Source organism: Daldinia loculata, assembly GCF_022478755.1.
Source record: "Daldinia loculata strain CBS 113971 unplaced genomic scaffold F4817scaffold_18, whole genome shotgun sequence".
Taxonomy (NCBI): Eukaryota; Fungi; Ascomycota; class Sordariomycetes; order Xylariales; family Hypoxylaceae; genus Daldinia; species Daldinia loculata.
In genome coordinates, this window is record NW_026054872.1 from 203661 (window position 1) to 225366 (window position 21706).

The 21706-nt window shown below is 45.4% G+C and overlaps 8 protein-coding genes across 8 annotated transcripts; 4 read left to right on the plus strand and 4 right to left on the minus strand.

The window, feature by feature from the left end:
- Nucleotides 1-2383: 2383 nt before the first annotated feature.
- F4817DRAFT_364457 (uncharacterized protein) lies at nt 2384-4273 on the minus strand (the record flags this gene model as incomplete). The annotated part of the gene is made up of 2 exons (XM_049306754.1): nt 2384-3514; nt 4262-4273. 2 exons carry the CDS (start codon nt 4271-4273, stop codon nt 2384-2386), a joined length of 1143 nt encoding a protein of 380 aa, XP_049160037.1.
- Nucleotides 4274-4290: 17 nt separating this feature from the next.
- F4817DRAFT_334547 (uncharacterized protein) lies at nt 4291-6147 on the plus strand. Its single transcript, XM_049302913.1, has 2 exons — nt 4291-5371; nt 5427-6147. Exons 1-2 carry the CDS (start codon nt 4461-4463, stop codon nt 5662-5664), a joined length of 1149 nt encoding a protein of 382 aa, XP_049160038.1. The 5' UTR covers nt 4291-4460; the 3' UTR covers nt 5665-6147.
- Nucleotides 6148-6977: 830 nt separating this feature from the next.
- F4817DRAFT_70319 (uncharacterized protein) lies at nt 6978-7699 on the minus strand. The gene is made up of 2 exons (XM_049307796.1): nt 7498-7699; nt 6978-7421 (listed from the first exon to the last, which is right to left on the minus strand). Exons 1-2 carry the CDS (start codon nt 7545-7547, stop codon nt 7145-7147), a joined length of 327 nt encoding a protein of 108 aa, XP_049160039.1. The 5' UTR covers nt 7548-7699; the 3' UTR covers nt 6978-7144.
- A 422-nt stretch (nt 7700-8121) lies between these two features.
- Nucleotides 8122-8983, plus strand: F4817DRAFT_334549 (uncharacterized protein). The gene has a single exon (XM_049302914.1). The coding sequence runs from the start codon at nt 8588-8590 to the stop codon at nt 8804-8806; it is 219 nt and encodes a 72-aa protein (XP_049160040.1). The 5' UTR covers nt 8122-8587; the 3' UTR covers nt 8807-8983.
- A 210-nt stretch (nt 8984-9193) lies between these two features.
- Nucleotides 9194-10879, minus strand: F4817DRAFT_358090 (uncharacterized protein; the record flags this gene model as incomplete). Its single annotated transcript, XM_049305987.1, has 3 exons — nt 9194-9856; nt 9890-10093; nt 10130-10879. 3 exons carry the CDS (start codon nt 10877-10879, stop codon nt 9194-9196), a joined length of 1617 nt encoding a protein of 538 aa, XP_049160041.1.
- A 1713-nt stretch (nt 10880-12592) lies between these two features.
- F4817DRAFT_70336 (glycoside hydrolase family 76 protein) lies at nt 12593-14738 on the plus strand. Its single transcript, XM_049307797.1, has 3 exons — nt 12593-12811; nt 12874-12978; nt 13032-14738. The coding sequence occupies exons 1-3, from the start codon at nt 12709-12711 to the stop codon at nt 14597-14599; spliced, it is 1776 nt and encodes a 591-aa protein (XP_049160042.1). The 5' UTR covers nt 12593-12708; the 3' UTR covers nt 14600-14738.
- A 2957-nt stretch (nt 14739-17695) lies between these two features.
- F4817DRAFT_314929 (uncharacterized protein) lies at nt 17696-18246 on the plus strand (the record flags this gene model as incomplete). The annotated part of the gene is made up of 2 exons (XM_049300467.1): nt 17696-18140; nt 18215-18246. The coding sequence occupies 2 exons, from the start codon at nt 17696-17698 to the stop codon at nt 18244-18246; spliced, it is 477 nt and encodes a 158-aa protein (XP_049160043.1).
- A 1209-nt stretch (nt 18247-19455) lies between these two features.
- On the minus strand, nt 19456-21654 carry F4817DRAFT_334556 (uncharacterized protein). Its single transcript, XM_049302915.1, has 6 exons — nt 21570-21654; nt 21287-21515; nt 21142-21214; nt 21067-21076; nt 20038-21008; nt 19456-19915 (listed from the first exon to the last, which is right to left on the minus strand). Exons 2-6 carry the CDS (start codon nt 21368-21370, stop codon nt 19791-19793), a joined length of 1263 nt encoding a protein of 420 aa, XP_049160044.1. The 5' UTR covers nt 21371-21515; nt 21570-21654; the 3' UTR covers nt 19456-19790.
- Nucleotides 21655-21706: the final 52 nt, after the last annotated feature.

Below are 21706 nucleotides of genomic sequence, written 5' to 3' on the forward strand. Positions count from 1 at the left end.
CAGCGCTTGTCATGGCAATAGTTGACGTAACATCGATCAGCGATTTCGACGACGGCTATATTCCTGAAGCGGTTGGCATTTATCCAGAGAGCATAATTCGTAGGAAGATTCAAACGACTAATGGGTAGAAGATCCCTGAACCCCTGTACGTGAGTCTAAGACCCCTGCTTTAAGCTAAGATCTCGAACCAATCAGCAAACCATTAGGGGAAGCTTCACCAATCAGAAACACTAGCGTCGTTACTTGCAGACAGTTCAACGTCCGCCATCCCGGTCTAAGTTGTTTTGATCGTTCTATTGGGTACGTACTGTAAAGTCCCGCGCGCAACTTTGTCGAGTCGGCATCACACAAGGCAGAATAGAGCGAGAGAGACCACACAGCCAACCATTCAAACATAAATAGAAAGACGTCACAAATACATATATAAGAGGGTGGCCGTACGTAATACGGCTAAATAAAGAGCGGCCGACCAGTAAGACTCCTACGTACGATATAAGTTTGTCGTACGCAACTCTCTTTTCGTCTCAAACAAGGGACCTGAATAGCACACTCTGTCGTACGAACCAGCCGTCTGGGTTGGCAAGCAAATTTTCAACTAGGTAGACTCGGAACCCCGTAAGAGTACCTAATGCAATGGTTAAGCCAAGCGAATGAGTGCATAATGAACGTTGAAGATCGACCGGAAATTTTAGCATTTCCCACGTTGTGTGGCGCGATGAGACAGCGCTTTATTGAGTGCTACCCAAGAATCCTCAGAATAGTAATCTTCTACGCAGTTCGAAAGGTGATGTAGTACTATTTACGAAGTAGTTTGACCACCTACATATGCAATGTAGATACCTACCTATGTATGTATTGGCGATCCATTGCCCTAGAGAATCCACCTACTAGTAATTTGCCCATTGGTCGTTAATGCCCCAGGCGCGCTTGAGTATTACTGTCACAGCCAGCCATTCGAGAAGAAAAACTCTAGAATATTTAATTGCGATTAGATCTAATGGGCACCTCGATGAAAACCTGTGGCTAACACGACGAAAAAAAGCATAATGATAGAATGATCCTTGCAGAATCCTTTCGGTGAATCTCAGATAATCGGTGGCGGGCTTGCATCATACGTCAGTTCTGCCGTCGTTCCTGCAAGCCAGCCATCTTGCAGAGAGAAATCCCGAGACGCTGGAGTGCAAACGATAGGCTTAGGGTCGAAGCTAGTCTTGGGGCGGTTTCAGATCGTTGAATCAATTCGAATTAGTGGCCGTAGCCCGCTCAAACGTGGCCCCACTCTTGGCCGAGCATCGAGACACCGAGATGGAACACGCCTAAACTAGAAGGTACTTCGGTACAGGAACTAAACTCAGAGACATTTACCCAGCCTTACGGTAAGAAAACATCGGACACAGCTTGAATATGTGCGCTGACATGAGTTTTAGATATATAAGGCTAATGTAAGTTTCGGTATAAATATGTCTCGTAATGACCCAAGTACGGTATTTACCACTCCCTCGCCTCAAATTGCACAAGGTAAGGAGTAATTAAAATTAATATGGCAATCAAGTCGGTTTGCTTTTGCTGGATAATTATGACGGGCCTTAATCAAACTCGTGCTTCCAAACACTTAGCACACTTTCAAATTTATTAAGCGGCACTTGGTCTTTACACCGAGAAAGTCATTCATAGAAACTTGGCTTGATCTTGGACCTGCTAGTATGATCGGTGCCAGTATGATAGCCATGATCCAAATTGCACATACATCCACACGCCTATTTATATGTACTGGAATAGTATCTCAATTCTTCATTCTTCGATGTGTAATATAATGATGACGTTGAATTTCATCTAGTTACAGGTTCTCTGAGTCGATGTTCTTTCTGGCATGAAGTAAATGAGCTGTCCTCGTTGTCCATTAAATTTCTAGTAATAGACCTCCCCTATCACTACCCGATTCTAGCGTACTGGATTAAGTCTACGACTGGGTCATAAGCTAACATAGAAGAATGTAGGCACCTTTAGTAAATTAAGGTTCTATGTCCGTTTTCTCTATTGATAATAAATCCTTTGGTGTCAAGGTCCACGAGAGATAGATAACTAGGAGACTTCTACTTAATCCTTATCGTGCCCTTTTCTAATAAATTTAACTAGCTAAAAGGTGAGGTAGTTACTACACTAAAGCAATAGATGAAACATTCGGCTTCAACTAACTACAGTTAAGGTAATTATTCTAATTAGATGTAATGGCCTCCATATTTTCAAGGGGTCAGCGGTGGTTTGAAACTTGAATGTATAGGTGGTGTTATATGCATTAAGTATAGAAATAACAAAGGGTATATATAACATGGACATCGTAAACAGTAGGCAAACTGAATAGTCGACCTAAACAACTGGTATGTTACTGAGAGCTCTGCTTCTTCTCCTTTTTGGCCTCCTTCTCGGCCTGCGCCGCTTCCCACTCATCAAAATTTTGAATCAGAATCAAATCAAGAGATTTAGCCCTACTACGTTCTAGCCAGCAGTCCTTGAGCTTCTTACCCTTCATATGCCTCTTCCAAGCCCGCTTTCTGCTCATTTTAGCTTGCTTGTCGGCTTTCGCAATCTTGTGCTTGACTTCCCACGCAGCCATTCTAGCAAGCACGGTTGTCTGCCCGTTTGGAGGAGGGAGGTCGTCGAATGACAGTTCGCACGCCCACTTAGACATGTACTTAATGCACCTTTCCTGATTACTTAAATCGAGAGTTTCTTCGGCAAGGGTGTCCAATAAGGTCTCTTTCTTGTCGAGGTTAAACATCTTCATTATCCGCTTAGGACTGATGATCTTCACGTGTAATTTACGGGGATGGAAGGATTTCTCGTTCATGATGCTGAAATACCTCTTGCAGCGCCTATGATTTACGATAGCCATTCCAATACCCGCCGCCAGTTCCAACGCAGCGGCGATTCCATCAGTTCCGTCGTAAGGAATGAACCCAACAGCAAAGGTTGTGACCAGAGCCGCGCGGCCGGCTATATGAGGCCTAATGAGGACATTAAGATTGTCGATAAATGCTAATAAATCTTCTGGGGTGACGGCGTGGTTTGCCAATTCTGGCGCCCACGCACGTGCAAATGGGATGTGAAGTCCTGGATCAACACGAGGGATTAATACTGGCTTTGGTAGTGGTGATAACTCTGCGTCGTGCGGGATAGGGGGAAAACATGATGTTGCTATATCGAGTATCTGAGTCTCAGTGACTTTTATACGAGGATTCGGTGGTCCTTCAAGGAACTTCTGAGTATTTACCCATTCGGGAGATGCGAGTTCTTCATTCTTGGTAACAACAGTCCTGTATAAAGGTGGGCGCGATAGTGGGATAGTGTCAGTTCCTAACTCCGGGCTTGAGGATTTATCGCCGTCCTTATGAGTATTAGTCGTAGCGACTAGCTGATCGTCATGCAAAGTGGACGGGTCCGACTTTTCGGCCTTTGACCGTTTAGATCTCCGGGTCTTCTTTACCAAAGTAACCACAATATCCCCCAAAAGTTCCTTAGATGACATAGTTAATTATGATAAAGACCGTCAAGTTAAGAGGGCCGAGTTCTCCTCGTGCAACTGATGGTTTAATTCTATTTAAAAATAAATCATACATAGAAAAGGTTTATAGTATATCTTGCATTTGAAGATCAGGAAAGCGTTGCATGTAGTTAACGTCTTGGCGTTTTGAGCTGAATTGACAGAATAGGTAAGTAAATAGGTAGTTATTAACAACACCAAACGAACATCAGCTCTTAACTTGTGTGTAGAATGTTTGTAAAATAGCCCTAGAAATTAGAAAAGCAGCGAAGGTGATGCCATTATATAGAGCGATTGAAGATCAATTCTACTTTTTGTTGATAGATTAACTACGTATTTTAGCGCAAAATCCTCAGTTGAAATGCACCTAAGCTACATCAAATGACAACTAATAGTGAGGCTATGTCGTTGGTAGATACGCCGTATTTGCACAAGAATGTAGGAGGGTTAGCCTGTTAGGTAGGGGATTGCATCTTTACCTGTGATAAACGTAGGAAAGTACCGAAGTACTTGGGTGGGTATGGAAATGGCAGTCATGTGACCTTACGTAATGGGTATCCGGCACGCTCGGGTTATGCAAGTACATTCTAGAACTTAATTGGATAAATTGAAGACAGTGCTTATTCGATACGTTTACTGTCATATCTGTCCACTACTGCCAGGTGACCACAGCTGTAAAGCTCCTGACTAACAATCGTCACACAGCTGATAAGGTGTGACGCAGCTCGTCATCTTAGTCCGCAGGGTCCGGTTCTTTCAAGTGTTCAACCTTACAAACCGACACAATCAAACACGCCACCAACCAAACCTTTCCTTTCTTTTCTTCATCAAAACAACAACACATTCCTATTCCTCTTCATTATCCTGCGCTTCTATGAAGCATTAAACCTATTCGTCCGCTGCTATCATAACACCCAAGATGCAGTTGACATCTATCATTACCGCCGCTGGCCTGGCGGCCTTATCTAACGCCTTCCTTCTCCCTCCTGACATCTCCGAATCTGACAAGGACATAATCACCACCCTTCCAGTCCCCGTTGGAGTTGGTGGCGCCATCGCAGCCGTCGAATCCCAGAACTTGAAGCTCAAGTGTCCCGGCTGTCCTGTCCACATCCCTCACCATGGAAAGGTCAAGATCGTGAACGATATCCCGAGCCATTTGGAGCTGGACTTTGGCATCGTGCCTTCCGACAATGCCGATCGCTTGATGTTGAACGGCTTCGAGCTTTTCCCTAACCCAGACCCCCTTCGAAACACCCTTACCGCTGCTGTTCGTCCCGATGTCCTACATCGACAAATGAAGAAGCGGCCTCATTTTAAGGGCCCTAAGCCTCAGACTCTAGGCTTTGGCATGCAGACTCGACCCGTTGCCAAGAACGAGGAAGACGCGTTAGAGCTCATCGAGATCAAACTTGACATCATCGAAGTTGGCGATGTCTTTGTCGATGGTATTCCAAACCTCCAGGTCAATGTTGTCAAGACTCCTACCGGCAAGTTGATGCTTGGCGAAATCAAAACTATTGACTCCGAGACGTCGCAAAGCAATCCTATGGATAAGCAAGAGGAATGTACCACTTTACTTTGCAAATGGAAGGCCGTTATTATGCAGAAACTTGCCGGCCTTCGTTTCCACAAAGGATGCGGTGGTCGCCCTGCTCACGCTAAGGGCCATGAGGAAGTCAAGGGTAATAATGAAAGCAAGGTAGAGGAACCTCAAGAACCCCACCATGGTCATCGCCAAAAGAACTGGGGATTGTTGTTTAAGAATATCGCTTCCCACATTCTACTGCCTGTTGCTGTCGGTATCTTTGCCGGTATCACTGCTTGCATGTAAGTTTTCTCTATTAATGATAAATAGTAAGAATGCGTACTAATCAAATTATAGTCTCGGCATGATTGCTGGTACAATCGCCGTCTTCATCTGGCGTGCGGTTGCCCGCCGTGGTCACTCCCGCCGACACCACCGTCACAGCCATCACCATAAGGCCTCTCATACCGAAGCTGTTGTCAACGAAGAGAAGTCGGGCCTGATGGCTAACCAGGAAGAAAACGATGCTCCACCTGCCTACGTCGAGGAAGGTGTTGTCGTCATTGACGACAAGAAGACTGAGAATGTAGTCTAAGAAAGTGATACCCCGACCGTTTTAACGGTAGCTCCCAACGGACTCTTAACGGACATCAAAATCAAGAGTTCCGGGCGAGGACTGATGGACAGGTTTGTAACGCCTATCCGGACTGAGATAGGTAGATATGGCTGGCGTTGAATATTGTACTAGGAAATGGCAAATGGCTGGTATTGATGGGATGATGTATTCTGATTGCATTGGTGGAATCTCTCTCCTTTTGTTCTTTTTCCTTTCTGGTTGTATCGTGTACTTCGGCAAGCAGAATACCCACGTTCCTTTCAATTTACATCTGTAGGAAGTATCCGTAATCAATCTGGTGTCATTATCATAACCTAGAGGCTACCTCAAGGTCGTAGCAAATTAGCAGTGCCTCTTTCTAGTGATGCATAGTAATAACCAATGCATATTGTAATGCAAATTGTTTGCAGTAGTTAAACGATACCGCCAGAAATATAATAACTCGCAACCTTTCCCCTTTTACCCTGAAATGGAGATCGGAATCTTATGCTTAACCGTAGACTGAAGTTTCCGAGAATCTCATATACTTCCCCCTTTTCTACAGTGCCGTGTATTCTACAAGTCCCGGCATCGACATCTTTCAGGGAGATGGGGGAAACAAATTATTTCAATGTTCAACTTTTTATCCGTAAAAGTTGAAATATGATAAGTTTAGTAATTTTTATAGTAAAGTAATAAAATCATGCACAAATAAAAACAGCCACTTGGCTCCCAACACATAAAACCTAAAGTTACTTCTGGCTTAAAATTCCGAGATTTACTAAATGATTAGCTTGAAAGCTGTGATAAGTAAATAAAAACGAAAGAAGATAAAGCTTAACTAGTGTGATGAGGTTCTTATATTTCGATTATGATGGCTTATAACTTAGGTGTTAGGTAAAGTTCAACTTCAGCTGTCAACGGCTCACGAGCTTCTTAAGCGATTAAGGCAATAAAAAGTATCAAGACCTATGATGGTATGTGTGATGCGAGGCTTTATATATCCATTAACTACCCCACAGCCTTTTCTTTTCTTTTCATCAATACCCTTCTGTACTACTCTTCGATATAAGGGTCAAAACTCATGTCACATTAACCCTTTATATATGGATTATGGGGGACTTTTTGTGCTATAGGACTATAAGTTATATTTGCAAGTGCTTATGTGAGTATGACTGTACTTAATATTGATCTTCTTTTTTCATTTTCATTTTCTAAGAAACTCAGTTATTATCCAAAGCTCATTACAGTCACTATTACGAGTCAGATTTATGAGAAGTAATAAAAGAGTGAATTAACTAAAAGATAAAGGTGAAGCCTTTTCCTATTTACTTTCCTCCTATCCCGTGCTGTGAAGCTTGAGCTCTACTCCTTGCCGATACTGCCTATAAACTATCCCTTACAGCTACAGTCTTCGTATACTGACTTTTTTTTTTGGAAGCTGCTAAAGAACTACACGCCATCTGCGTAGCTTATAAACTTAGGCCAAAGGGGTCGGGGTCGGGGCAGGGAGGCAAGTAGCGCACTCGCCGCATTGCCCATGTACCACCACCTCCTTTGTACAGGAGGGGAGGGTGCTGGTCGTGATGGTAGGTAGAGGGGGAGCGGTAGGCTCGCCGAAGCTACAGGTCCTAGTTGGTGAGAGACACACAGGGTGGCAGACCCCGACAGGGGGAACCGTGGTTGTAATGGTTGTGACACTGGTGCATACTATGTGACCCGGTAGTGTAGTTGGCTCGGCGGGAGCAGCATTGGCGCTATAAGTAGATGATGTGTGGTCAGTCTTAGGAAACGCCAAGGTAGTGTTGTTGATGTTAGTGTGGAGTGGCTTACCCGTTAAGCAAGGCAGCGCCAGCAAGGGCAATATGGACAATAAACTGCATTATGAGTTGCTTGGGTGGATATAATCGGATAAATGGAGTCTGGGGTCAAGGTAATGATGTCGGTAGTTGTCCGAAAGCTTGGCTTGTGTTGTATTGCATATTTCTCATCCGTCGATGAGGTGCTGGGGTTTATATATTTTCTTGGCAGGTCCCTTTTTAGTCGACGGACACTAGTCTGGGGGGGCTAGTTGTCTATTTTGGAACTATTCAAGGAAATAGATCCACCGTAATGGAACCGTGGCTTGCTTCTTCCTAAGGAACGAATAGCGGTCTAGAGGTGATTCCTGCGATATCCCCGGTGGGCTCATGGTGCAAATTGCGAAGGATTAGCCCCTGGAAGCCAACGAATTACCGACCCGGGCTTCATAGATGATATCAAATAGTTTGCTGTGTAACACGACGGATTAGCTGAGATCAGAATCCTTCCTTCATTGTAAGCAAGAAAAAAGGCAAAAAGGCTTAAGCTATTCGTATTAGCAATGAACATAGTAATTGTCAGCGTGTTATCAAGAGTCTAATCGTGACATAAAGACGGTTGTCGGCTCAGGAGTAGGTACTTAATCAGATATGGGCACGGGCGTCGGTTCCGAGACATGAGACGAGGCGGTTCAGCTCGGATTTGCGACCAATCAATTGGAACGCTCTCATAGGCTAAAATATTAAGCTAGTTCGCGATCACTCAGCCCTATGGCTTGGAGTGTGAAAACCCTAGTGGTCGCGTGGAATTGTATTGATCTATGTACTATCTTCGCATCCGATACAGCCCATCGAGGTTACATGACGCGAGGTTGTCGTGCTATATAATATAAGCTGATATCTGGGGTATCACAAGGTAAACACGTGGGTTGGTGATGAAGTAGTGCTTGGCTTCATTCGATGATTTACGGTCTCATCTCGATATTGTATCGTGTGAACATAATCAAAACTCTCTAGCTAGATGACCGGCAATACTAACGTAATATCCGATTTATGTTGTGATATTTATAGAAAGCTCCGTACTCTTGTACGGGAACTTGGAGGAATGTCTCCGAAATCCAGTAATGACTCAACGCATGGTTGGTTATATCCTGTGGTCTACACTACAGTACCTCCTTTACTGTCTTTCAAGCGGGGAAATGTCGGCTCCTCGAGCTGATGATAGTTCAGCAAGTTCACAGGTCTACCCTGGTCCCGCTATTGTTGGACTTAATATATATAGACAAATAGCCGGCCACTCTCAGGATTGTACGCGTAATCGCTGCGATGGAATAAACTTATAGTTATAAGTTTGTCTTCGGTAACTATAGTTAACGAGGCTTCACTTAGTAACTTGAAGGAATATTTCTCGCGTCGGGCAAGGTACATTCTCAATAAGACTTTACCGAGACCTTGCCCGAAGTCAATCGAAGTCAGTGTATAGAATCCGGCATGTTTGTAGTGTAAATGGTGATGTCGTTTGATAATTGTTGTATTTTATGTAAGACTTTTACGTCCATGTGAGTTTACGTAATCTACCTACGGGCCGACTGAGCTCCGGGAAGGCGTTAGGTACATAATGACGACCTATTAACTGATATGATGTCATCTTCCAACTCCTTTCAAAACAAGATGCAATTGTACTTGCTCTTCTGAATACTAAAGTATGCTTTACATAGCGAAATGGCACATTACTCAGCCATCAGCATCCATTGACTAGGGTATTCTTTCATCTTCCCGACAGTACAACTATCATAATCATCACCCATAACTTCCTTCTCTAGGTTTACTTCCATGTCATCAACAGAGTTGTCCAGGTCGTCCCGATAGCCCCTACAGTGCGGTGCGCAGCCTCGCGAGGGTGACCAGTGCCAGTCCCACTCAAGGAAGACGAACAACCGTTGTAGACCCCCGTCACGTAATGCTTTCAATGGCTTCAGGAAAGCTTTGTGTACTTTCAATGCTAAGGCCGGTTCTCCGTGACACCTTAACAGATAATGAGCGAACGGGTTGCGGTTATCCACAACTCGGACGTGCGAATCGGTAGGACCAAACCACAGTCTCATATGTACGATGAGCGTCATGGCATTTAAGTTAGCATGAGCTCGCAGATTGTCTATCGCAAAGTGCCAATCAGCACATATCGGGTCAGTTGGCTTTGGGTAGAAGTCGCCAGCGCTAAACCCAGGAAATACGAGCTCGACACTACGCAGATGTGAGAGTATTCCAGGCTGCATGCGCCTGGTGAAGAATCTCGAGACATCCAACCTCCTTCTGAAGTCTTGGGATCCGATATTGGAATAGAAAATGTTCGGGTCCGACATGATAATAACGCGGTTGTAGGAATAGAGAGTCTCTATAGCGTATGCGTACATGCTTTGATTAACTAGCATCAGGGCTTTTGGCGGAATCCAACATTGGCAACTAGACGAATAGCTACTATGACGGGCGGAGCAAAAAGAGTCGGTAGCGTCGAGGTAAGAGGGATCGCAGGCCCAGAACTGCCACGCATGAAAGTTCGATGTTGTTAAGTAGTTTTCATCATTACAGCAATACGACCCGATCCCAAAGCGTATCACGTGAAATCCAGTCTTGGGGCTCCATTAAACCTCGTTGCAAGGGGTGACAAGATCAGTATGCTTGAGAACCCTAAGGCGAAGTTCTGGCGGAAGTTTCATGAATTGGGATGGCTTCTTTCGTAAATCGGGATCTAGCCCTTTTGCTCGTAATGCTGTTTCTTGGGCTGCCGTATATAGCGAACTATCCCTTAATGGATGGAGACGAATATGACAGTCTGCAAGGATACTTAAATTATTATTGAGCGGCTGTAAGACGACTCGTGTTTTCTTGTCGCTACCTGTATCGCAAATGAGGTGTAGATCTAGAGTCTCTGGTTTGGTATAGGTTAGTAGATGAGTCGCGGCTGTCTGCCATGCGCTGATGCAGCCTCGCTTAAGGGTAAACGGGGACGTGAGATTAAGATGCGTGCTCGATGAATCATAGATATATAAGTGAACATATAAGTTCCGCAGCTTAGAACATATTCGAGGAGATAATCGGCTGAGGTAGTAGAGGCCATAGTCAATAGCTTCACGGTCTACTATGATGCGATTCTCTGTACAGAGGATGAACTTGACTTCGTCATGGATAGTTTGGCAGGTCTGGAGGATATTATAGATGAAGTGGTACGCCTCATCTTCTGTGGTGTGCCCCTCAGACAATATCTTTGGGGGTCTTCGGCAGAGAACAATGTCACCTCTAACTATGAGGCCAGCTTTTTCATATACCTGACACCGTACAGAAGGAGGCAGATGAAGGAAACTCTTAGTATGTTTGCATGAGAGATTGAAATTCTCGCAAATCCGTTTCTGACGCATATTGTGACCGATGAAGCTATCCTTACCGGGGCTAGCTGTCGGGGTTAGGTTGTTGACCGTCTTGTTAATGGTATTAAAGCATTACATAATAAAGATGAGACTTATGTAATTGGAACCTTACCATGTACCTAAGGTAAGGTACTGATGATATGTGATGATGGTGGTTAGAACATTATGATGTTGTATTGTAAAAGATTCTAATGCTCCACTTCTAATTGGTAGAAATCTTATAGTATATGCATTTATGCATTGCACCTTCCAACAGTACCTTTCGAAAACGATAAAGTTTCCTAGCTAGAACTTTCGCAGTGCCGGCCTTAATTTCGTTAATAATACTCGGTCGTACCCGTCTTAATAGCAAGGGTTGTCGCAATAATAAAACACCCCGGGACTTGCTAGCCTAAACATTCACGCGAGTCTTCGCTTCTAGAAACATTCTCTATGACTTATGGGGACGTTGCTGCAAGTGTTAGGTCCCAAAGCCAATAAAACAATTTTTTAACGGTGCGCTGTTCGCATCTGCACTTATACGATGATATACTAGACGATGTTAATAAATACGGACTCGTCAGCCATAATGAAGTGCACCTCTCCCTAATGTCAGAGTTTGAGATTTTGGATAGCTCATAAGAGTCGGTTCACCATTCAGTTTAATGAATGCTTAATGGGTCCATGTCGAATTGCCAGGTCATCCTAGTCTGGCACTATACTACACGCGGTATGGTATATTCTAGTTTCATAAGAGGTCTCGTATAACAGAATAATAGGATCACGCTACACTAGTTATGTCTTATTCTCATTGGAATTTCCCCGCTTCTACATACAGTCTTATTATACATGGTGAACTGCAAGAAGGGTCGAAAAGGACCCAGATCATTGGCTAGGTATTCGGCGTCATCATGCCTGACCTACTTCGGCTGCGGCTACAATGATAGCAGTAGAAGGGAACCTAAATGGGTAACTACCTGGGGTAGCTCAAATCCTATTACGACATAGAGCAGTAGTGTTATTACACTAGTGTCGACGGTAGCGGCCGAGACGACAGATCCGAAAAGGCCGGCCTACCAAATTTCAAACCCTCAAGCTGCTGGTTTTAAAGGAGCTGGACCGGAAACAAATAAGTCGCTGTAAGTGGCCTACATTATGTAGTACTTTCGCACTTTCAAAATGTCGTACCGATAGAAGTCTTTCTACAAAACACAAAGGCAGGCTCTTAAATATTTTCATTGTTCTTACCTTAATACTAGGTACCTCTTGTGGTAAGAGGTAGAAGGATCGAATGATCAATGACCCCCTGTCATTGGTGCCGTTGGAGAAATACGCGGGGCATTCCTCGTATTACAGCACTATTACAAGCACTACTGATGTACAATTAAGTACTCAAATAAGTACCTAGGTACCTTGGTATTTCGCTGGTATGCGCGTGTTATTAAGAACGCGATTTCCTCAAGGGCAGGGATGGAATTACACTATTACACCTTACATATGTACGTGCATTAGGTAGATACAGTAGTACCTTCGGATGAGGTCGTTGTCTCTCCTCCATCTCTCTACATGTATCGACATCATTCTTTGTCATCATCATTCCTCGTTCCATACTGCTGATGTTGGATTTTTCGACACCCACAGTTCACAAAACACCACACCACACCTACACAAACACATCACACCCGGTGTTGCCGTACTACATCGATCCTGTCTGTTGGGAATTGCATTTGCAATGCCATAACCCCAGTAGAACCTGTCCGTTTTTTAATTCCATGTTCATATTTGTGTTCAACTAGACTCCCCCTATTCGCTCCGTTTTAGTTGGACTTCAACTCGTCGTCATGTGGTTGTGGCACTCGCGGCGGAATGCCGTATTATCGGTAGCCTCGGTCTTAATGGTTACCAACCTCGTCGCTACGTATGAGCTAGATGTTGGATCACCAGGTATGTGATAAGCTCACTACTTACTCATATTTACCTAGCTTCTTACGAAATGAAACTTTTAGATTCCATCAAGGATACAGCCAAAAAGATGGCAGAGGACTTGGTATCTTTCTATCACGGTGACGAGCCCGGACAAACCCCCGGTCTTCTACCACAACCGTATTACTGTGAGTCTAATGTAGCGCTTTAGGTTCTATTCATTACTAATTCATGGCATCAGGGTGGGAGGCAGGCGCTTTGATGGGCGCGTTAATTGATTATTGGTATTATACTGGAGATACTACTTACAACGACATCGCTCAGCAAGGTCTACTTCATCAGGTCGGCCCGTATAATGATTACATGCCTCCTAACCAGACACTTACCGAGGGTAATGATGACCAAGGGTTTTGGGGGATGGCTGTCATGACCGCGGCTGAGTACAAATTCCAGGACCCGCCGTCAGATCAGCCGGGGTGGTTAGCACTGGCTCAGGCCGTTTTCAACACTCAAGCTGCTCGATGGGATCAGGAGGACTGTAATGGCGGTTTGCGATGGCAGATCTTTACGTGGAATACCGGCTTTGACTACAAGAATTCTATCTCGCAGGCATGTTTCTTCAACATCGCCGCACGGTTGGCGCTCTACACTGGCAATACTACTTATGCCGACTGGGCTGTCAGGACGTGGGATTGGATGGTCAACGTCAAATTCATTGACGATAATTATAGAGTCTACGATGGAGCACATATTGGTGACAACTGTACTACTATCACGCCGTATGAATTTTCGTACAACGTTGGCGCATTTCTTCTGGGATCAGCCGCCATGGTCGCATATACAAACAATTCGAAACAGCAGGGCGATGTCGAGATGTGGCGCGAACGGGTCGATGGCCTATTAAACAGCACAGAGGAGATATTCTTTTTTGGAAATGACACTTCGAATCGAATTATGATCGAGATTGCTTGTGAGCCAGTTAGTTTATGTGATACGGATCAGCAATCATTTAAGGCGTATTTGAGCAGATGGATGGCCGCCACTACAAAATGGGCACCCTGGACTTTCGATCGAATCAAAACTTTGCTGCAGAATTCTGCCGTAGCCGCCGCGAAGCAGTGTACCGGTGGTGATAACCACCGAATGTGCGGGTTGAAGTGGGCGAATAACAGCGGTGTATGGGATGGTTCGACTGGTGTTGGACAACAAATGGCGGCTATGGAAGTGGTACTGGCTAACATGATACATGAAGCTGAGCTGCCGGTTACCAATAGCACTGGTGGAACCAGTGTTGGTAATCCTTCGGCGGGTGGCTCCGATAGTGGACGAGCGGATCCCAACGGGCGGTTTTTCTCTGGCCCGGTATCTGGAGGCGATCGAGCTGGTGCGGCCATCTGTACTCTTGTCATCCTCTTGACTCTCCTAGCCGGAGCGATCTTTATGGTGGTAGATGAAACAAAATCAACAGCTGATAACTGGACCAACTTTCGCTCGGGTATCTCTACCGCTTCTGGGCCAGCCGCATTAGCAGCTCTAACACCGGGCAGAAAGAAGGCTATGCTGGACGAAAAAGGAAAGGGACTTGGGATGGAAAGAAGTTCAAGTACTGAGACAGGCGAGAAAATCCCGACAGCCTATGCAAATGGCAGGCTACAGAAGCGCCCGGAGAGTTTACAGCAAGCACAGCCTATAAGGCAAATGTCAACCTCAGGCGTACTATCTTCAGCGGCAACTACGACTAATGAGAACCGTAAGTCGACTGCTGGAATCGGTCAGAGAGGGTCGGTACTTAGGAAACAGAGACAATAAAACCGGATAATTAATTACACATAGGAATACACAAAGGAGTTGCATTAGGATTGGCGTTTGAGGATTTAGCATCTACTACGAGGCTTTATGGACATTTCCACGGGGTTTATAGGGAACCATTCGGTCTATGGATAGGCAGGCATTGGGATGGATTTACAGGTAGAGCTATAAGATACCACGACCGTCTACACACTGTGTTCTTACGTACCTTTCCATATTGACTATCACTCTATGGTAGAAAGGCCTTATGGATGTTTAAATCCGATGCTTCGACCTGCTACGTTGGATGATACATGCGAATGGTGTGTAGACTTAGCTTGTCCCTCTTGTTGGGACTGATATCATGGTAGCTAAGTAGAGGGAGATGTCTTAAGCCTAGTAAGCTTTGATGTTGTATAGACCAAGTACATATGACGTGTGCATAATTCATATTTACTAAGACTTCTCTTCGTATATTGATCTATTATACCTAGAGGATAGTCGTCTGGCCAGATCATCCTGCAGACACTGTGATCGTTAGATCAAGATATTTCATTAGGGTGTTAACTGCTAAGTATTAGCTCCTTAATGGCTTTGACGAACTGTCTTTATAATATCATATTTATATAACTATCTGGGCTATCATGGGAAATTCGAATTCGCCAATTTTGTTCAACTAGCTTTATTTTATCTCTTCATCTTAATTGTCCAACCCTTGTATACAAAGGAACCTTATTCACTTAAAGGTTTGTTTTATAACCACTGCTGATTCTAGCCATGGGCTCTTATTTAAAGATAAACGAAGATGAAAGGCCATGGTAGTAGAGCAACGCTAGGAGGATATGGATCTAAAAAGCTGTCTCACTTTAGCATCTGTAAATGGACATGCCTCGTAGGATATGATATGGTTCGGACGCATTGCTCGGTTTGAGGAGCTAACCCGGCATGGGATTAGCCATAGATTAATAAAGGGGAGTTCAACATTTCCATAACATTGGAAGACTTGATATCTAGGTCATATCCCTATTCATTAGTTTAGATCCCGTCTTGCCGAATAACCCGCCCGGCCATTCCGTGATATACTACCCCCTGTCTGGTCCAGGAACCGAGGGATTGGTGCAAGCAAACTATCCCAAGGGCACAATTGCCGACGATTTCGTCGAGAACGTAGATATTATTGATCGAGATATCGTTAAGTAGTTCCTATATTTAGAAATGATTATCTAAGGCTAAACTGCATAGCATTGGGGAGTAGGCAGTTTAGGAATATGTGGTAGTTAATAATCCACTCTGAGACAAGATGCAGTATTTAATGGCTTAAGATAATAGCCAAAGATACACGTGATTCAGCTGCCGAAACAATCCTCATGTTACCATCCCACACATTAGCACTACGTGTAGGTACCTATGAAACCATCTTTGGCCTGGCTAGGGGCATCTTGAGTATTTGGCTGCTTTGAACAAGGCTGTACAACATGTAGACTTGTTCACAATATTCTCGATTCACCGGTGTCTGGAGCATCCTAATTATCGCGACAATAAGGTCTCCTTTCTTAGACGCCTTTGTGTTACGTTCACGAGATTCGTCTCTGAGGTTGAGCCAAGCCCCATGCCATATTCTATTATGCTGACACAGACTCCATTAGCGCATCGTGCTCAGTGATTGTTTTAGCGTTTGAGACATCTCGATATATATTTCGCTAGGAGAGAAGTCTCTAGAGATAAAGATTCGCAGTACGGAATTGCCTTCTTTGGGCAAAGAGTGAAGGGAGGGATTAGAGGTATTACCTTCTAGATATGTACTTTCGATCTAGAGCGGGAAGAGGAAGCAATCATAAAACGCGGCGGGCACACAGGAGCTGATACACGAGAGGACGGTTCCCCTTTATACCTCACACAGGTGCAACTGACAGCGTCGAGGCTGATGAAGCCAGGCCATTCCTAGTAACTGCCGGTTATCCACTCCATCTCCGATGGGCCTGTTATATTGCCAGGCTTAGCGGTCTTTGGTTGACAAGGGTGTGACAGCCGTTGAGTGCATGCGTTCTCGGACGGGTAGGCACATTGCCGTTGCCGTTGCAAGGAACCGAGGATGTCGTGCGGCACTTGGAAACAGCAATCGACGTGCTCAAAGACCAAAGACGATGAGACGTTTAGGTTTTTGAGTCACCAGAGCACGAGATATTTCCGTTTTGGGTCATTTGTCGAGAGGATGGCCAATAGTATCGGGGTCTATCTAAAAACAGGATGGTTCGCGATCTAATCCTTGGTGAGCAGATAGGAAGTTTAGGACGAACATGGGATCTTACCTGGTTGGGATGTGGTTGGGACGTCCCTTCGAATAAGAGCGTTGTAAAAAAGGTAGTGTTGTAGGAGTAGACATAAAGGAGTATGTGCATGTGAGCATCCTGCAACACCGATATTGAGGATATTGAGAGCGTGGATAAGAAAGAGTAACTTATTCACTTTTCTTAGTTAGTTTCGTGGTGTAAGTTAATACATACGAATAACACTGGAAACGACATCGAAATCACGGTACGATAACGAAATAGACTTTAGGCATCTTAATTACTACATGTACCTACAGAAACTGCAGGAACTACAGGCACTACCGGTATGTACCTGAGGTTAATCGCCGGCTCCTTCCCTAGGCAATGCCGTCGCTCTTGCCACTTTCAAACATATTTCCGAGTCGCGTTTTTTGTGCGTTTAGATGTTGCCCTCGATACGAAAAGATCCTGCCTTAGTAAAATATATTTCTCTACAACTCTTTCATAAATTTCTAGCAACCTTTTACATTGCTAGATGGTTTTCTTTTCCTTCTCCTTTTCCATTTAATTCTCTGGTTATCAGAGAGTTCTTTGGTGCACAATCCCTCGAACTTCTCAAATAGAATAGTTACTTGACTTCCGCAGCTCTGTTACGCGTCAAGTCTCTTCGACAACACCAACACCGTCACCGTCCTTCCTTTCTGTTTGACCGACGTTCAATCCTACCACGTCAAACAGACATCTCTATCTCGTCCCCCATAGACGGCTTGACTAATAACCTAGTCAGCGTGCCGATCACCTTTCCCAGAACCACCATTGAATTTGTCATCTTTCCATCTGCATCACAATGTCGCCTGTTCCCAACAATGACGACCACTATGACGCCGGCTCTCCCCTTGATGGCGGAGCCCCGCCTTCTGACCTAGGCAACAGCGGCACGCATTACCAGCCCACTGGCCTTGAGATCGGCGTCATCACTGGCGTTTGTGGTCTTGTTCTTCTCACCGTTGTGGGAGTCTTCGTCTGGCGAGCTCGCAAGAACCGCTTTGCTAAGGGCGCTAGCGCTCTTCATTCCGGACCTGACACCGCCCATTCGGAGGGTTCCCCTCAGCCTTTCGGATCTCACTCGGCCACCGAACCTGTCCCTCCCCCCAAGGATTCCCGCTTCGGCGCAGTCAAGAATGAAGAGCCTGCCTCTTTCGACCAGCCCATCCCTCTGCCTCCCAACCGCAACGAGGAGATTCAGTGGAGCCACTGGACTCCCATTCGCCGCGAAGGAAACAGTGGCCATGGTATGTTATAACTTATGCGCTTCCTTATTCATGCCATCCTCATTCACTTGGCAGCATGCTGACTTTTGCTGTAGTTGAGGAACACGAGATAGCATCCCGTTTCTAAGCATCCGTTTCATGCGACAACCTAGCCCCGACATCAGCAGTCTACATATGTGAGTATGACTTCCGGCAGATGCTCGCCATTTTCCGGTTAATACTTCTCGATGCCGGCACGCATGAAGGCTTAGATGACTTTGTTTCCCACGAGGGGGTGGATCTTGGCAGATTTTGGAGTGAGATGGCCTAGTTGTTGCAGGTACAGGAGTTTGGCATCATCAGCATTGCTTTTGTCTACTTAGGTAGCTATGTGTGGTATGGATTGCTCGCAGTTGTCCCATTTATTCGTCTGTTGCAAAGGATCGACATAAAAGAAAATCGTGGAATGTTTGAGGTGGACACCCAGGAGGAACTTTGCATTAACTTTCGCGTTGTATTGCGGCCTAATGAAGAGAAGAATCGCCAATGCCGTGCGTCATCATGAACCTGTTTGCTTAATTGCCTGTGATAGAAGTTACGTTTCCTAGTTTGATATGATACGACAAGTCTAGCTCCATTACCATAACTATCATGCCAGGCATAATATGCCTACTAAAATAAGAATAAAAATCATTGCTAGCATTCTCTATATGATCCCACCATTCCTTGACATGATACTGATCGTCTGGGGCTTTTTATTATATGGTGTCCCTTCAGTGCTAACTGGTAAACATGGACAACTTGAGTTTTGATTAGAGGTTCGTGGTGAGTACATGGCAGGTTTGAATAATGTAGTAAATTATCCTTCTAAAATCAGTAGGGGCCATACATTCTACATAGAGGCCATGGGGATAACTAAGGTGTATTCGTCCTATTCTGAAGATTTGTCTATATTAGAGGACATAACGAAAACATAATGACCTATCTTTGAGGCTCACAAGATCAACCCAAGAGAACCCCAAGACGGCTTAGATTTGCAACGGATATCATACGGTGTATGGTTTCTAGGTAAAAATCAAATAAAGAGCCCAACGCACACTTATAAAATTTAGCATCATTTTCTGTATTTATCTTCAGCATAACTCCAGGGATGGGTTTATTTCTACCTTACTTTAGAAAGACTCGTCTCTAATCATGCAGGATATTGGCAAAGCCTTAGCTGGGGCCTCAAGTCAAGTCGGGACCATTTTACTACACTAGCAGCATTGGTATCCCCTCGCCGTAGTTTGATTCTAATCCAGGATTTGAAGAGAAACGTTGACAGTCATATATCACCGATCACTTTCCAATCCGGGTGTAACACTGCAATAATACCTATTCTTCTGACACGAATACGTAATGATATTGTATGCGTACACATACCTAGGCGCAAGCCAGTCAAGTTCAATCTAGCCCAATCTTCCCAAACACCTGCCCTGACCGGGATTAAAACCCTTAAACACCGTACATACCCGCTTGCCCTTGTGTCTGATTTCACAGGAACCGAGGCAAATTAGCCCTAACCTAGCCCAACCGACCCGTTCCTGACCGACCACCTGAGTGAAGAGGCGTCCATGAAAATTACCAGAAGCAAAAAATGCAACGCAGAAATGAAAGTACTAGACACCAAACCCAATCATACTTAAACGCGCCTCACTGATTCGAGTTACCAGGGAGATACCTGCTCCGGAAGGTTGCGTTGATAAGACTACTTATCGTGCCATGTTGTATCTGGCTCGCGATCACTTCCTCCATCGCGGACTGCGTTACTGAAGTATCTGCAAGCTTATTAGCAACTGTTACACCGTATCATAATAACCTATCTCCCTTTAATATTCGTCACTGCATACCCAACAGAGACGAATATATAAAGGAAAAAGAAAATTTGGCCTACACATACCATCAAGATCGCTAAAACTGCTCCCTATACTTGGCGTACCACTATCACTATTCTTCGAGTACCTCGCCCCAGGGCTACGTCCTACAGTTTCTGTCGTCTTTCGCGGCGACAGCGGGCCGCCGCCTGCTCCCGTCCGACTACTGCTAAGCCCGGACGGCGCTGTGGAGTTCGACGAGTCCGAGGTTTGCGAGCGATGGACACGGGTTGACCCCTTCGCAGCAGCGTGGCGCTTTACGTAGTCGCGCGAGGGGTTACCGCGGAGCGTGGCGCTGAGGTCATGCTGCGCGCCGCTGCTGCCGTCTGCTTGTGGCTGGTAAGGTAGGAAGGCCGGTTCGCCATCATCATCTTCGTCGTCGTCTTCGTCATCGGCAAAGGAGGAGGGTGCGGCATCGGTGCCTTGAAACCGCGGGGGTCGACGGATGATTCTGGACTGCGCGGGGCTTGAGGAGGACGAAGAAGTTACAGAGTCGCTGGACTCGGTTGGTCCTGGGGAAGTCGGTTCGGTGTTCTGGTTCTCATTGTCGTTATCGTCATCGACGGAGGTCGCGATGGGGAGGGATGAGAGACGGTGGCGTTGGGGATCAACGTTGGACTTTACAGGAGCTTTGCCGCTGCTGACCAGGTTGCGAGTTATATGGACGGCGGTGTTAGATGAAGACGTGCGGGTCACAGTCGGTCGTGGAGTGCTCCTCATTGGCGTACCGGGGACACTACCGTCGTTACGCGGTAGAGGGGAGTCCTTCCTAATCGACAATGCTGATGGTGCTCGAACCGACCTATCACCGGACCCGGTGCGTCGCATAGGTTCTGCGGAGAACATGCCATCGGGTCTGGGCTGAGGCGACGGTACCGAGCCCTTAGATGCTGTAGCAGCCCTACGCAACTGGGTTTGAATTTGGGAGGTACGATGATTGCTGAGCCAGGTAATTTGCTGGAGGAGGAAGTCGACTGTAACTCCGAATTGGTTTGCGCTTTGAAATGGGTTGGCAAAAATATCGAAGTTGGTTGGGGATGGGAATTAGCACTTACATATCATTCCCTAGTATGTAGTTATTAGTTACTTCGCGTGTAATCCGCTAGTTATATAGAATAATTGTCACTTACAGTCTATTTCCGTCTTATAAGGACGAGATACGATGCTCCAGAGGACTTCATCTTTAGTCGAATCCCAATTCGTCTGAATATGTCATTTAGCTTCGAACAGCAGGGCGAGATGAGATGGAATCTATTGATTGAATTATGTACGTACAGGCGGAGGATCGACAAAGTCGCCTCTAGGAAACGGGAGTCGAACGAAAACCGTGTAGGTCGGTTCTGGCTGCGTAGGCGCCATTTTGGGTCAAGTCATGCTAGCTAGTGCCTATTCGCGCGTGAGATCTGCAGCCCTTGAGCGGTGCTAGTTGATGATCAGAAAGAAGAGATAGATGGACGTTGAGAAAGAGCCAAAGAGCTACAGCCGACGTATTAGAGCCGGGGATCTATGCACTTATCGGATTAGGACGGGGAGCTTTTATCGATAACATAGGGCGTACCTTTGCCCGGTCCGTTTTGCTCCGGTACTTAAGTAGGTCCATACATTTACCCCAGACCTTAGGTAGGTACATATGTACATGTAAGATTGGGGGTACATAAATGACCTAATTATGCAGTTCAATCAACCTTATTTATG